Source organism: Pseudopodoces humilis, chromosome 3 (assembly GCF_049639895.1).
Source record: "Pseudopodoces humilis isolate 2021_Gansu_Grassland_sample_001 chromosome 3, ASM4963989v1, whole genome shotgun sequence".
NCBI lineage: Eukaryota > Metazoa > Chordata > Aves > Passeriformes > Paridae > Pseudopodoces > Pseudopodoces humilis.
This window is the reverse complement of record NC_142202.1, coordinates 14,689,908-14,706,171: the sequence shown is the minus strand read 5'-3', so window position 1 is coordinate 14,706,171 and position 16,264 is coordinate 14,689,908. Positions and strand designations below refer to the sequence as shown.

General features: G+C 39.7%; 2 protein-coding genes across 4 annotated transcripts; one reads left to right on the top strand and one right to left on the bottom strand.

Annotated features, from left to right (window-relative positions):
- The first annotated feature begins 65 nt into the window (after positions 1-65).
- On the top strand, positions 66-14,594 carry TRMT61B (tRNA methyltransferase 61B). Of its 3 annotated transcripts, none has more exons than XM_088053741.1 (7): positions 66-641; positions 729-831; positions 3,182-3,372; positions 4,541-4,632; positions 5,036-5,271; positions 5,878-5,958; positions 14,350-14,594. In XM_088053741.1, the coding sequence occupies exons 1-7, from the start codon at positions 75-77 to the stop codon at positions 14,367-14,369; spliced, it is 1,290 nt and encodes a 429-aa protein (XP_087909867.1). In that variant the 5' UTR covers positions 66-74; the 3' UTR covers positions 14,370-14,594. The 3 variants fall into 3 exon arrangements, with proteins under 3 accessions (XP_087909867.1, XP_005523460.2, XP_087909866.1); XM_005523403.3 differs by lacking the exon at positions 14,350-14,594 and adding an exon at positions 6,187-6,313; XM_088053740.1 differs by lacking the exons at positions 5,878-5,958; positions 14,350-14,594 and having other exon boundaries at positions 5,036-5,867.
- On the bottom strand, positions 6,376-11,784 carry SPDYA (speedy/RINGO cell cycle regulator family member A). The gene is made up of 6 exons (XM_005523268.3): positions 11,556-11,784; positions 10,479-10,537; positions 10,141-10,226; positions 8,387-8,558; positions 7,204-7,495; positions 6,376-6,577 (listed from the first exon to the last, which is right to left on the bottom strand). Exons 1-6 carry the CDS (start codon positions 11,782-11,784, stop codon positions 6,489-6,491), a joined length of 927 nt encoding a protein of 308 aa, XP_005523325.1. The 3' UTR covers positions 6,376-6,488.
- Positions 14,595-16,264: the final 1,670 nt, after the last annotated feature.

The window sequence follows — 16,264 nt, the reverse complement described above, 5'->3', positions numbered from 1 at the left end:
GCGGGCGGCGCAGGCGCGCGTGGCGATAGTCGCGACCGCGAGGCGCGCCCCCTTTTCCCGCCTCCGGCCGCTCCATGAGAGCCTGGCGCGCGCTGCGGCGGGCGGCCGCCCCCTCCTCCTCCTCCTCCCCCTCCTCCTCCTCATCCTCCTCCTCCTCATCTTTTCCTGCCGACGGGAAGCCTCGGAGGCGGGCATGGGAGACTTCACTGTCGCCGCTGGAGCGGCTGAGGCGGCTGCTGCCGCCCGAGGAAGCGGCGGCGGTGGCGCGGTGCGCAGCGGCGGCAGTGCCGCCTCCTCAGGCTCCCCCCGAGGAGGAGAAGAAGGAGCAGGTGGCGGCGGCCGCCTCCTGTCAAGCGCGGGTTGAGGCGGTGTGTCCCCGTTCTGGCCCTTTCCGCGCCGGGGAGCTGGCGCTGGCGGTGGTGCGGAGGAAGCACAACACGACGCTGAAGCTGCTGTGCCGGCTGGCGGCGGAGGCGGTGCTGAGCAGCCCCGGCGGTGTCCTGCCCCACCGCGACATCATCGGGCAGCTGCCTGGACAGGTGCTGCTCGCGTCGGGCGGGGCGCGGCTGCTGCTGAGGCGGCCCTCGCTGGACGAATACGTACTCCTCATGCCGCGGGGACCCACCATCGCCTACCCCAAGGTATCGGCCGGGGCTGGGAGGTCGCTGGCCGAATCTCACCTTTAATTTTTCGCCAATAGTAATGTGCCGCGTTTTTCTCACTCGCAGGATATAAGCGCTATATTAATGATGATGGATATCCACCCAGGAGACACCGTGTTGGAAAGTGGTAGCGGGTCGGGTGCAATGAGCTTGTTTCTGTCAAGAGCAGGTGAGAAACTGGCTTTAGACAACACAGAATTTATTTCTTTACCACAACTTGGAAGGCTTTTTTTTTTTTGTCTAGATGCTTATGGCTTTCTTATGGTCCTTACTACTCAGCTCATAAAATCTTTACTGCAGTTCACACGTTCACATGTAGTTCGTTGACTTGAGAGAGAGTTATATTCAAACCATTCTGACTGTGCTTAGGGGGCTGTAGTGTAAGTGGTTATTGAAGGCCTCACAGAAAGCTCCGTTTCAGCCATGCCTTAAGATCTCTCAACTGCAGCTGGTCTTGATATTTTGGGCCCAAATTTCAAGGTCAGCAGTTGTACCTGTGCTCCCTCTCTCCTACCTCCTATTATTGCTATTGCTTGGTTTCTTCTTATCATTTTTATGGAATAAACTAGTGTTTAGGGTTTTTAATTCCATTGGGATTTTGAAACTAATGTGGGATTATCCTCAAAGCAACCATTGCTGCTGTAGGAGCTAGAAGCTGACCAAACAGAAGATAAATATCAGTGCTTCTCTTTTCATTTAGAGAAAGGGAAAGTAGGAGTCATTAGCTTTCCTCACCTTGCCCTACAGGAAGACCCAAAACCCAAAGAGATGGAATACCTGTAACTGGCTAAGGCAAAAGTTAGCTCTCACTAAATACAGCAACTGATTTTTCTGCCTTAGGTATTCTGCTGTTTTCTATAAGCACACCTGAACTTGCCAATTATTCTTCTCATTTTTCAATCTTGTCCAACACTTTAATTCAGCTGTAAATGGGCCAAGCTGGTAAAATCATTGGCATTACCAGGCTGTTAACCCTGTCCAGGGGAAGAATTCAGTTGTTGCGTGCCAGATCAGCTCTATTTTGAGGAGTGGGAAAAAGCTTTGAAATTGCATTGATATTTTCAAATTTATTGAATTTAAATTGGCACCAAATACAGCCACTTTTAGTCACAGCTGAACATACTTCGGTGCTGAGACAGAAGTAAATAAATTTGATTTGCTGTTTCCTAATGGTGGCTGATTTTGCCACCATTAAATACACACCAGTGATACCCAACAAGGAAAACAGCTGCTATGTGGGTAAATGCTGGAATTCAGACCTAGTGGACACATTACCAATGTGCATGGAATTATTTAATTTCCAAAATTCTTGTTGATTTAACAGATTTCATTCATCTCTTGTTATTAATTTGATGTTTTCTTTTCCATTCTTTCTTTAATCATTCCCAGAAACTACTGACATGAAACAGGATAAAGTTAAGAGAGTGGTATTTGCCATGACTTTAAAATCTTTGAGAACTGGAAAATACGATGTCTGCAAACTTGACATACTGTAGTTTCACAGTAATTAAGTTTTGCTTAGCTATTTCACCTTGTTGTTATTTTAAAAAAAAGCAGTTTCAAAAAGAAGGAATTACTTTGAATGAGTGGGGGTATGACTGACACCCCCAGTGTGAAGAATTTTATTTTTCTGATGTTTCTAAATGATAATCTGAAGTAACAAGGAGTTGGCACTGTGACTCTACAACTGATTCAGGTGATCAAAGGTAACATGCTGAAACCTTCCATTTCTTCTTACAAGCTGGTTCTAGCCTTTTTCTTATGCAGGATCAAGGAGCGACTGTTCGGAAATTCATCTCGTCTTTTACTCAGTGGTCTGAATGGATTCACAGTGGGATCACATAGGTGAGGGAAGGAGCCTGGTGACTGCAAAGTGAAATGGCTTAGAAAGGCACAGAACTCACCCAGGGAGCTGCTGCTTTCTGAAAGCTCCCTGCAGCCATTCCAAAGTAGCAGGGAGACAGGAGCGAGTGGTGGAATAGGCTTGAAGAATTGGAGTAATACAAATATGGAATAATACAGCAGTGCATTGCTGTCTGCCTGCACAGCCTGGAAATGCTTCCTTTTTGAGAAACATTGTACATTGGACTCACGGTAAATTTTAGAATAGTAAATATAGACTTAATAATTTATTACTGTTGCAGACAGTAACAGGAAAATTACACAAACATGGGTAAATCAAAGAGTACGCTGGAAAACTTCTCTGTGGGGCTGAGGTCAGTGAGCAGGTTTCCTTAGCCTGTGAGCCATGAGCACTGGTGCAGCATTCTCAGCTGGTACCTCTGGCTGCTCTAGCAGAAGAATACTAACACAGCACTTTTTCTGCATATGTTTGTTTTAAATTTAAAGGAAACATAGATTGTCATTGATTGTTTCATATGATATAATTTCCTAAAGTGGAGATGGAAAGGTGTACTTATGTTATAGACTGGGTTTTGCTTTTGTTTTGTTTTGTTTTTCCCAAGTCTTTAAAACAGCAGTGTAAAGTGGTGAGTGGAGTGTCTTCTGTTTGTTTTCAGTTGGGCCCAAAGGACGTGTTCTAAGTTATGAAATCAGAGATGATCATCATAGTTTAGCTAAGAAGAATTACAGGCGCTGGCGTTCTGCATGGGAAATAGGACACGTGGACGAATGGCCAGATAACGTGGAGTTCATTCTTAAAGACATTTCAACAGCTGCTGCAGATATGAAATCTGTAACACTTGATGCAGTGAGTGAATCCAAACAACTCCCCCATTTGACACGTCTTTTCTCCACAAATGGAAACATCTTGTGCTCACACTCACAACAGGATTCCCATATGAAATGTAACATGAGAAATAATAATCCACTTCCTCATCAGTGAAAGAAACATTGTAATTTTTTGTCAGATACAAATGTTTTCAAGGTTTCAGTTACAGGTTGTCAAATGAAACACTGATAAAGCTGTACTATAGAAGTGCTACAATTAATTACTCCTGTCTTGTAAGCGAAGACCAACTCATTTTGAGAAACTGATACTTTTATGAGGTACATATTTCCAGCATTAAATTTTAGAAGAATACAAAACCTTATTAAATACGTAACTGTGTGACCACTTTGCTATCAGCTATATAGAATGCACAATGTAACTACTTTGTAATTTTGAATATGCTGTGTCTTGCTAGCCTGTTCTGCTTCTTTGTATCTAGAGTTCCTAAAAAAGGAGTCATGCTGGGGAAAACAGCTTCATGTTAATCACTCTTCTCTGTCGAGCTGACAAATTACTTAGAACTACTTATTTACGAAATGCTTAAACAAATACCAATTTTTAAATTGGTACAAGCAAAGGAATATAATACATAGCATAAAAATACCATTGCAAAAAACATTTTAAGTAACCGTCCTGCAGAAGGGATCAGATATTGTATATCCCATTGTTCTACAATCTGATTAGCTTCCTAGCAGAAGATGGATAAATTGCCAAAGACAGTTTTTTTAATTTTGAAACTGACAAGTTAGACATTGTGATGATAATGTGCTCTTTTTATGCATTTGAACAATCTTCTTTTTTTTTTTTTTCACATTTGAGAAATACGTATTCAAATGTGTTAGTAAATGTAGTTGTCTAAATTTTTTTTTTACTGTCAGGATTATGGGATTTAATTACTGGGAGGCTTAACTTCCTACAGACCTATTTAGTTGGTCAAATGCTAGTTGCTGTTTCAACAGAAATTCATTTGGAAGTAGAGAGGGTTTCATTTTGCGTAAGTGTGCACCTCAGGTTTTGAGAGACAGCAATAAAAGTGGTTGTATGCATCTCTTTTCCATAACCTTTTTTCTTCCCAATGTTGTGTATTACACTGATAGATGTACATATGTTTTCCCAGTAAACATTAATATATTTTTTTTTCTTGCAGGTAGTTTTGGATATGCTGAACCCTCAGTGTGCTCTGCCTGTTGTACACCCAAGCCTCAAACAAGGTGGGGTGTGTGCTGTGTACTTAGCAAAGTAAGTGTTTCTTTCTGGCACCTTTATGCAGGCATTACCTGGCCTTGGCACAAAACCAAGTATCTTCTGAAATACACACCCAGCATTAATGAAATGGTTAACAAAGTTGGGTTTTTTCCCCATGTAACTTTCTTTGGGAGCTGTACTCAGTATAAATTACACTTGGCCAAATCCTTTGGCATCTACCTGGGGAGTGTTCTCATTCTGGTCAGTGAAGTTTGGGCTTACGGCATCCTCAAAGTAACCGTACTGTTCTCCAATGCAATAGTCAGGTTGCTCCTTTACCCTAAAACTGAAGGACCTGTGTAACTTCAAAGGGAAAGAATGTGCCAAAGTCAGTAGAGCTGAGATTTTGTGATTTGAGTTTTCAAAATACTACTTTTTGTTTGCATTTCTTCAAAAGTATCACACAGGTCATTGAGCTTTTAGACAGAATACGGAGCTGCAAACTTCCTTTTTTGTGTGAAAGGATAATTGAGGTAACTCACAGAAGCTGGTCAGTACTCCCTGCTAAACTCAAGCATTATAAATCAAGCCAAATGGTGGAAACTCAAGAAAATATTGAAGAATCACCTCAAAATGAATACAAAGAAATCCACACTCAGGATCAAGCAGTTCTTAAAGAAAGCAAATACAATGGTAAGAACTTTACTGCTGATGAGATACTCTATTACTGCATTTTGATAATCCAGGGTAGGAGAAGGCAGTGTTTTTTCTTAGGTCAGCTGAGAATAGGCAAGGTTTTAGACAGGATACACCTTGTCAGGTTTAAAAAAGACTATTAATTGTTATTTAAGTTTAAATATCATATTTAAAATCTGGGCTAAATAGAAAATAAATTTCAATTTGCAAAAAAGAATGACTGCTCTTCTACTACTGTTTTCAAATTTTTGAGTTTTAAGACAATTCAGTTCTTTATAGTCATCTTATAGCTGCTTTAGAGGACCCTGATGGACTTAGGAGAAATGGTGGCCAGTGTGATCTGTTTTAAAATTAAGCTATTTTGGCAAATCAAAAAATTATGCCATATATATATATATTTATATGACAGGTGTAAATAAATATACAGTATACAGATCTGCAAAATGCATACTAGAGCAAAGAGTTCTGAATATAACGATAGGTGACAACAAAAAAAAGAAAACGTCAGGGAAAAATATCACATGCACTTTGTCTACTGTAGTCTGCATGTAGGTCTTTAACTTGTGGGAATGAAGTAAAAAAAAAAAAATGTCCTTGTCACAGAATCACTCAGTGATGCTGGTGAAACAAACCACTCTGTGCCTTACATTGCCCGACCAGCCCACTGTCAGGAAGCTCATTCAGGTGAGACATTTGGAAAAAGTTTATCTTAAATGTTTAGGGGTATTTTTATTTCAAAGAAACCTATTTTTTGTTGTTTTTGGTTTGGGGGTTTTTTGTTTGTTGTTGGTTTGGGTTTTTTTTGTACTAGCATTTGTTATGTACCTATATAATAAAACAATAAAACGTATAATAATAAAATAATTGTTGTGTAATGAAATACTAAAGTAGTAACTTTTGTTTTTTAATTAGCATTCCTTACCAAGCTGAGAAAGTTTCGACCACTGCTTTCTTGATGCTGCTGCCTCCATAGCTTCTAATTTGTGTATTGTATCAGAATAAAATAAAACATAACAAAGCAGATGCTACATTTTGCAAATTGTGTAACTCTTGAGTAATGAGTACTCCGATTTCTACCTTGCAACAAGTTTGAAATTCCCTTATCCCGCTATGTAAAGGGAAAAATTTGAAGTGAATCCTCACATCTGGTGTTGTGATGCAGCCCAGACTGTTCTGCAGATCACAGTATCTGTTTCTGTCTTATCAGGTGCATTTCATTCTCCATTGCATGTAAACCAGTCCATGGATTTATCTTGATTCAGGGTGCTCCATGGTTGCCTTTTGCTGGACTGGCTCTGACAGTCTACCAGAAATAAGGAGAAAAAAATTCTAGTAAGAAAATAAGGGATCAAAGGCTGCCTTTTGAAATGTATACTTGCTGGCTTCCAACTGCTGACTATAGGTTTTTCTAAGAACAAAGTTCTTAAAGCATACCTTTAAGAGATACTGAAATTCAGTTAATGTGTTCACTTGATAAAGCTGTGCTTATTTCAAAATCAAAACAGTTGTTGACAGGCAGAGCTTTGGTCCCCTTCCAGCACTCATGCTGCAGGTTGCCTGGTTGCACTCTATACACACCAGTATTTTTATTGTTCCAGCAAATCATAAGTGTTTAATCAGGACTCTCAATTTCATTTATAATGGAAGAGTAGTAATAAATGCCTAAATAGACTGGAATGCAACCCAAAATCTAGTAGTAGCAGATGAAAGTAATATGAAGAGACTAAATGTAAAGCAATTGGTACTTCCAGGAAGTCAAGATACAATATGTGAAAATGAAAATTAATCTGTGAGGGTAAAAGCACAGTTCTGCCAAGGTACCTGCATGTGTGAGAAGGAGAGACAGCTGTCCCTTCAGCACTCTGAAGGGCAAATACGGCCCCTCATTGCCTGAACTAATGGAAAATTATCCACAACATTAAACCATACCTTGGGCTTTGTTAGAAGGAGAGTCGATGAGCATTTTTTCATTTGAAAAGGTGTCCTTCAATTTTTGGGATGAACGTAATTCCATCATCTCCAAGGTGTCAGTAGATGAGGAGGAGGATGATAATCCGAGTCGTACAAATCTGCCTTTCTTACCGCAGAGCTGGCAGTCTGTAGGAGTAGCGCTGGGTCCTCGGGGCAGCTGCACTTCATTGTTGTAATTCCTCAGAGCTCCACTGTGGTGCTCAGAGCGCTCTCGCTGCCAGATGTAATGTGTTGGAGCAATGGCCATCACCTGTGGGAACAGCCATGGGATCAGGAAGAGTAAAAATAATGGGAAAACATATGGCTAAAAACAAGAGATCCAATAAGTGTGTGGCAGGGAATTCATGTAGCTGACATGGGCATCATCTCTTATCTGTCTCAGACTGTCCCATTGCAAAGTTTGCTCCCTTAGGCAGGAGTAAGTAATCCCGATACCAGTCAGGTGTGGAAACATCCCAGCTTCCAGCCCTGTATGTTCACATGAGTCATCACAAACATGTTGGACACAAGGTGACGTCTTCAGCCAGTGACTGAACATCAGCTGACAGAGCTCATCATCACTGAAATAATGACAGTGGGAAGCGGGGAGGGTATGCAAGGAAAAGCATCCTGCACTTGGCCTTGTTCCTTGTGCTTTTCCCATAGCATCTAATCTCATCCCCAGAAATGGGCCTAGAGAGTAAATTTTTTCCACCATCTGGAAGTAAACACTATGTACTTAAAGCATGACAAGGGTTTTTCCAGGTAAACACTTCACCTGAAAAGTGAGGAATATATGTTTTCCTTATAAATTGTAAAGCACACAAAATTATTTCTAAAGTAGATGAAGTGAAACAAATGAAGGTAGATTTAAAATAAATACTTGCATGAAGCAGATTCTGGCCAATAGAAACTTCACTTTTAATAGTAATGCAATAGAAAATTTTTAGTTTACTTAAAAAACATAATTTCAAACAATGTATTTCAAATGGAGAAGGAAAAAATATCATGGAGGATAAATGGACCATTACATTTTAACAGCATCTTTGCTTTCCCATGGATTGTCTGGTTACTTTAGGGAAGAAACTGTACAGAGTTAAAGTGCTAGCTGGTGTTAATTGTTGTGATTTCAGCATCTACAATATGAAATCTCCCTCCCTACCTCTTCACAGCAGCGTCTGCTTACAATAGCCCTGTAGTCAATTCTACTCCACAGCTGATCTCTTAAATTTAAGAAATCAGGGAAGAGCTTTCTCCAGGCTTTGCCCAAAGCCCAAGGGAAAATGTCATACTTTGCTTCTTCATTGTCTTCTTCAACTGTGTTTGCCAGATACCTTCAAATATATATTTATATGTTTATGTTTGAATATTTACAATCTTAAACTACTATACTATAATGATTTCTAACATAAAATAACAGACATATTGCAGTGGTTCTTTTTTCCTAGTATTGTGAGGAAAAAACACTAACAAAATACAGCCTTCTCTCTGGAACACAGTATTTTCTTAATTAGTTCCATAGGCATCCTTTGGGTAAAAAAGCCTAAGCTTTTATAAAAATTATTTTACCCTAGAGTTTTTATCTAACACATTCTGACACATTTCTCCAAGCTGGCAAGAAACCCTTGAACTAAAATGAACAGTTTCTGTTTGATTCTTTAAATAAGGCTTAAAACTAACCTGTGAAATCTTAAACTTTACCTTTTTATATTTTAAGGGTTTTAGCTATGCTTGGAAAATTACATTGCTCACATTAAATTAGGAGCAAACAGCTAAATACAGGTCTAGCTTCAGTTATAAATGAAAAACTTAAATTACTTTTTTTAATGTCTCTGTTCTTCCCTTTGTTGACAGATCTGTTGCTTTTAGTTCTGGGTTGTCTTCTCAGACAACGTGAAAATGTTTACTTCCTCTGAAGCCTGATACTAAACACACTTGAAAAAATTAGGACTTTTAGTCTCCTCCCCAGTTTTCTCACTTGCTTCTGACCCCAGTATTCTCTCTAGTCCAGTCTCACCAGACCCTTTGTCCCCTTCTAATCCTTTCACTGTTCTGGCCTGGCTTTTCCCCCTTCATTGGAGTCAGAGGGCTCCCTCTTCTGTGCTCTGTGGGTGTCACCCCCAGTATCAGTGACAGGAGAAGGAGCAGACACCTTTGCCCCTGCAGTAGTGTGCAAATCAGAGCATCTGAGAAGTGATGTTACAGGAAAAGATGACCAGAGCACCATAACATTGTAACAGAAAACACAGAACCCTCTGCAGGTATAGCCTAATACAGAGGGTCAGGTAGGCCTGGTAAAGATGGATTGTTGATTCAAAGTATAATATAGGCATTTTATAATTGTTAAAAAGAGTTTTCAGAAATTCTCTAGCAATGTTTTTACAGTTGATTTAAATCATGTTGACATAAACTTTAATAACAAGTTACTCCTGAGATGCCTGTCAGGGTTAAATGTTTTGATACAAATGCCTTAAAGGCTGGCAGAGATATGAAATAAGGTTTTATACGAGCACCTGTGAGCCACATATATGTTGCTGTGTCCTGCATATATTTCTTGTAAAGCTTTAAAAAGCTCCCAGATTCAGTTTGGTAGGCAGAATGCCACTTTCTGTATCATTACACCAATGCAAGCAACCCCTGTCTGCTGCTCAAGCTTGGTTCCATCACAGGAGGAATGGTGAATTTGCACTATTTATGTACTGTATGTAGATTGTCATAGAACCACAGAATGGTTTGAGTTGGAAGGGACTTTAAAGACCAGCTAGTCCCAGCCCCCTCTGCCATCCCCTAGGGGTGCCACCCCCTAGATCAGGTTTAGATACTCCCTCAAGGAAGTCTCATCACATAATTATCAGTGTCATAAAGAAATAATGCAAAGTTTTTCCTAATAAAACTAGATAATTTTAAAGTACTTACAGAGCCACAAAGAAATTGATTCTGGTATGCTCACTTGGTGTGAAGTTAGCTCTCTTGAAATAAACGAAAGTCATTGCCAAGAGATACTGTTTTAAAATGTAAAATAAAGTATCAATGTGTTATTTAGGCATAGTACTTCCTAAATTGATTTACACGTCTCACACCAAGATATTTTCATCATTTTCAACAATGAGGAAAGCATGAATTAAGTTTCTTGAAACTGCCATGTGAAACTATTAGAAAAAGATGGTGTTCTGTATTGCATTAAAGTATCAAGTAATTAAGGGCAGATTTCTTATTCAATGTATATTTATTAACTAAGAAGGAAATACACTTACCTTGTCTGCAATTTCACAGCAACAGTCCATCCAAAGGAAGTCTTGGATTAGATCATCATCTATAACAAGAGAAAGCTGTAGCATTTCAAACACCAAAACTGTTTATGTTAGAAGGTATTTATAAATAAATAACAGATGGTCTTTCATTAAGCCAAATAAAAGAAAAAAAGCTAGACCCAGCAGGAGGGAACAGAGGAATTGAGGCAGAGGAGAGGTCAGATATGAAAAAAGCTTACATCACAAAAGACAACAGCTCTACCAATAAGGCAAGGTGGAAAATCTGGTGACTGCATTACATTCATTCTCAGTAACAGCAACAGCAGGTGAAAGTGAAAAATAACCAGTATTTTTTTCTATTTGCATAATTTCTTCCTGTGTTACATGCTTCCAGGTGATAGCACACCATTATTTCAGAGGACCTACAGACAGCTGAGATCCTGCACTTTGATTACATGGCAGCCTTTATAGGGCAATACTTGCTTATTTTTGGTCAGTGCTTCATCGTCCATGGCCATGTACAGTAGCTACCACAAACGAACTCTCATTCACTTCTGTATTTAAGGGTCAAGTAAAAACCAGCTGTAATCTTCCACTATTACTTAATGTCTTTGCTAAATTAAATAAATGCAAAATTTTATATGAAAGAGAAATAAAGATGTTCCAGCTCCTTAGATCAACTTCCCATTCCACTTCTCACCCCAGAAGTTTATTCCCACAGTAAATAACACATTTAAGAGACAAGGAGCCCTTTTTTAAAGCTGTATGTAATACAAGATGCACATTGTTTTACATGTATTTGTTGAAATATAAGAGAAAATAGGAAGGAAAATTATCATAAAATAAAAAGTAGGAAAGCACCTTGGTTTCATTTGTAATTTACAAAAGATATTTTTCATCAGTTTGGTAGTCCTTGTATTTTCAACTTAAGCATTAAATATACATATACCAAAATATAACAACAAAACATTTTGATAAAGAATTGCTATTAGTTTAGATATGAAAAGCATTCTCAAAATTACTGAGCTTTGAAAACATTGTGTTCAGTCAATTCATTCATATCTCACATTCTTAACCTACCAAATAATTTAAAGAAAGCTGTCATTTCCTGACGCTGTATAACTAGACACGGTCCCTTTGGACATTTATATTTCTGACTAGGAACCCCTTTTTCACAATTTTCTTGATGGTCTTTGAAAGCAGGTCGCTTTAGTCTAGTAAGTTTTTTTTGCTGATGTGATCTGGATGCACTCGATTTTACATGAACAGTGACAGTGGGAGGTGTCTGACACACCAGATTGTGTTTCATTTCGCTAAGCAAAGGTTCCTGTTAAAAAAATAAGAAGAAATTAACTACAAAAATAGTCAGTTTCAGCACTAGTACATTTCTTTTGTTCACATGAAATGTTTCAGTAGAGCTTGTATGTCAGATGATAGAAAATTAATTTTATCAGTACTGATGATCTTAATCTAATGCCCTAAGACAGCCTAGAGTTCTTTCATTTAGTTCAAACCTTATAAGGTGCTTTTTTTTGTTTGTTTTTGTTTTTTAATCCAGTAGAAGGAGCCTTCAATTTTGCTTTTTCCAGTCAACTTTGGAAAATGGGAAAAGAGACTTTCCAGGAAAGGTTGCTGTTTGTCAGGTCCTTGTAGCTCCACACACTTAGACCTATCAAAAGAAACCTATGTTCTTCCCCTCCAATTTGTGACTGTGTCTTTTTTAAAAAGGTATGTTAATAGAATTAATGCAGCAGAACTGTGATTGAGCAGTGTAACATTAAAATCAAGTCTTGAGCTCCAAGTTGCCATTGGGAATTAAACTTATCCCTCAAGCTGGACAAACCCTGAAGGCACAAACAAGGAAACAGACCTGGGGTGTTTGTAACCGCAAAATTTAAGGGGATACCAAATGGAGAGTGAGGAAGGTTATTTTTGGCGGGATTAAATGTATTTACGCCTTCAGTAGGTCTCTCGGCAGGGATAAGCTAGCTCACAGCAGCCTACGAGGCTCCCCAGCCCCGGGGCGGCTGCCGCACGGACGCGAAAGGCCCCTGAGGCGAGGCTGTGGTTTTGGCTCCCGGCGCCACAGCCCAAAGCCGCCCGCGCCCGCTCCTCCCCGCCCTCCTCAGCGGCCTCCCCCTCACGCCTCCGCACCTCGAGTGGCGCCTCCCGCCAATCAGCGTGCGCGGGGCACCCGCTTCGACCAATCGAACGCTCTCTCCTCCCGCCCGTTGCCGCCCAGGCCGCGGCAGCCAATGGGAGCGGGGCACGGCGGCAGCTGGGCATGGCGGTGTCGGCCCCTGCTCGCCTCGTCCGTGGGCCGGTCTCAAACCTGGCTGGGGTCTCTCAGCTGCTTGCTTGTTGCTTGCTTGGTCGCTCCCTCCCCTGGCTTTTTATAAGGGGATGCAGTGACAGGATAAGGGGGAATGGGCTTGGATTAGACATTAGGTAGAAATTCTTTAGTGTGAGAGTAGTGACAAGTTTCCCAGAGCAGCTGTGGATGCCTCATCCCTGGAAGTGTTCAAGACCAGGACGGATGGAGCTCTGAGCAAACTGGTCTAGTGAAAGGTGTCCCTGCCCATGGCTGGGGGTTGGAACGAGACGGTCTTTAAGGTCCTTTGAAACCCAAATCATTCTATGACTGAAACATCTCCCCAGGATGATGAATGTCTCCCCAGGAGACGTGGGACACGAAGGAGGAGAGATACCTGACTCTAGAGATCATTAAACATATAGGTGCAGGATACCCTACTGCTACCTTTCCACAGAGGCAATTAATACAAGTAGTAGTATGTAATTAGTCTAAGCCAGTCTATTGAAATGTAACAAGAATGGAAAGAAAAAACAACAACCTTTGCTAGTAAGATTCAGTGTGAAATCCTACTGTTGCCTTTTCTTATAAGAGCTAAAGATTTCTCCTAAGAAGATGGCAAGACATACATTCATTTTCATTGTTTCCCCCTGTGCAGGTCAATTAGAGTGTACCTGGCCTTATTTGTTATGGTAATAAGAGAGACCTCTTTACACCTTCCTCATCCTCTATTAATAATTTGCTGAATTATTTACATGCTCTGAGTTAGTGAGCATATTTAGGGAAAGATCATGCTAAGTTTCTGATCAGGGACAGAGATAAAAAAAACATACTAAGTGGTAAATGTACCAACTAACAACATCTCTGTATGGAACAGGCTGAAATCAGGAAACTTGGCAGCAGGGTGGAGATAATACCAAGTACAGCAGCAGGGAAAAAGTCTGTTTCTTTGAGGTTCTGTCTTCTTGGACGCATATTCGCACTGAGTTACCCTGCATTAATTGTTCACTTTTTCCCATATAACTTTTCATCTAAGGAATTCAAAGTACTCATCAATTAACTACTGTTCATTTGATACCTGTGAAAAACAGAGGAATGGCAAGTTACATAAACTTCCATATAACCATCTGAATCTTTAAGACCAGAAAAAAATCTTCTTTTTTTTTCCCTATTGCAAAACATGAAGCTGCAATGATAATTGTGACATGCATGCTTCCTTATTCTTTACACCTTTACAATAAAAAGTGACTTACAATGTCAATCTTTATCCACACGGGGCTTCCTGTAGGTCTCCCACTTCTAATATAATTTTTGGGCTGGTGGTTCTGCAACAAAATACTAAAAGATTTAATTTTTTCACTCAAAAATCTGTCACAATCAAGTTATTGAACAGGTATTGTGACTCTTCCACCAGTGTACTTCCCTCAACCTGCCAGGACTCAGGTCTCTGCTCTGATTCAGACTCATTGCACAACATTGGATCAGACTCTTGAGGAAATTGAACTTTTGTGAGAGAGAGAGAGCTGTGAAAATCTCTACAACTCTACCTTTCTTTCCTTGCAGGACTCTGCAGCCTGAGGTAGGACTGAGATGGGGATGACTCAAGGATTCGGCTTGGAAGCATTAAGGAAAAACATCAACATGGAAGGGCTGATCCCTGAACCCAACAAGGAAACAGAACTTTACCTGACTCTAAGTCTTCTGAATGAGACAGAGGAATTAACTGGTTCTCAACTTTGCTTTTTATTAACCACAGTTTTCAGAAGGCTGTTGAACAAGTCATCCAAGAATATCGGGAAGAAAGGAGCTTTTGGACTTCCAAGTCGCTTGTTGGGCATCAGGGAGCGCTGTTTCACCACCAGCGACTAGAACCGAGACAATGCAGCGTTGTTCATGTCGTACCTCTTTCCTAACCCTTCCTGTAGGTGGTCATTAAATCTGTTTAACCACTCTTCATTTCTATATGTAATCAAAGTTTTAAATTACATTTTTAATATACAGATCCATAAATCACTTTTATATAAATTTGTGTATAATTTTTTTCTATTTTATATAAGATTTATATGAATAAAATTACTAAGACATGGGCTTGAAAAACCTGGGATTCCTTACAAAATCTTATTTCTGGAGGAAAAAAATAATTCCATCTATACACTGGAACTCCATTATATGATATATATATATAGTTATATAGCTATCCAGAATTTGGTCCAAAAAGGCAGCTGCAGAGCAGTTTGATACCTTTAAATGAAAAAAGAACTTAAAATTTTTCAGTGAATGAGTTGTTTACAGATAGATTAGGAAGCATCACTGAGGAAAAACACTGGGATAGTATTTTTATAAATCACATTTAGGATATATATATATATATAAATATTTTTTTTCAGATTTTGGCATTTTTGAGATGTCTTTGGCCTCTGCTATCCTTTACAATGAACTTTGTTTTGCCTAAGATAATACACCATAGGTAAAACATCTGGTATTTCTTTTCAAACAAAGTCATGAAGAACCACCATTGATTCTTTTAAATACGGATCATTATCCACAATAAAATATGTATTTTTCAGTTAGAGGTTTTTCCTACTTCCTACAGCGCATGAAATAGGAAAAAAAAGTCTCTCTGCCCATCAGTAGAGATGGCTGCTGTCCCTGCTGGACGAACCTGGCCTCTCAATCAAATACATTCTAAATGAAAGGCTCATGGATTGAGAGCTAAAGACCCATAGTGAAACTGAAACATCTGAAAAGTACACTTTGGATGTGAGGTTAATTCTTTCAGAGTAAAGGGTGTAGCAAGTCACAGAAGTAAATTAAAGTAAGTTAAAGTGGAACAGATGAACTGCCTGAACCCACATCTGTCACCAGAAACCTGTTTTATATGTGGGAAGAGAGAGAAAAGATTTAGATGATTTGTGTGAAACAAATTTTTAGGGCATCATGGTGCCTCGACTAGGACTAAGCATAACAGACTGAACACAGCTTACCAGTTTGCTATTGGGGGTAGTAAGCAAGGATACTGGAAAGGTGCCTTGCAGTTAAATCCTTGCTTTTGACAAATGTTACAGTATGATTAAAATTAAAAATGGCTCAGTGCCACTTAAGTGTATGTCACTGATGGATGAATGGGCAAGAAAATTGTTTCCAGCTTTGTTTACTAGAAAAGAACATCTAGGCATACAGCAGTGTTTTCTAATATTTAAGTCCCAAAACAGCTGTAGTTATTCTTAGGTACTGAGAAATTCAGGAGCTAGGAGGAAAAAAATTATTTGGAAATTATGCAGTGAACAAGAAGTGTAACGACTAGACTAATAGAGCAAATGGTGAAGGAAAGTGGAGGCTGCCAGCAAACACAGTGCATGTTTAAACATGCTGCTCCTGCATACTTCAAAACAGCCAAGCACTCTGCAGCAACAAATCTCCATAAAGTGCCTGGGGCATGAGTTTGAACTTGTTCATTCCTACTGTAAATAGACTGACA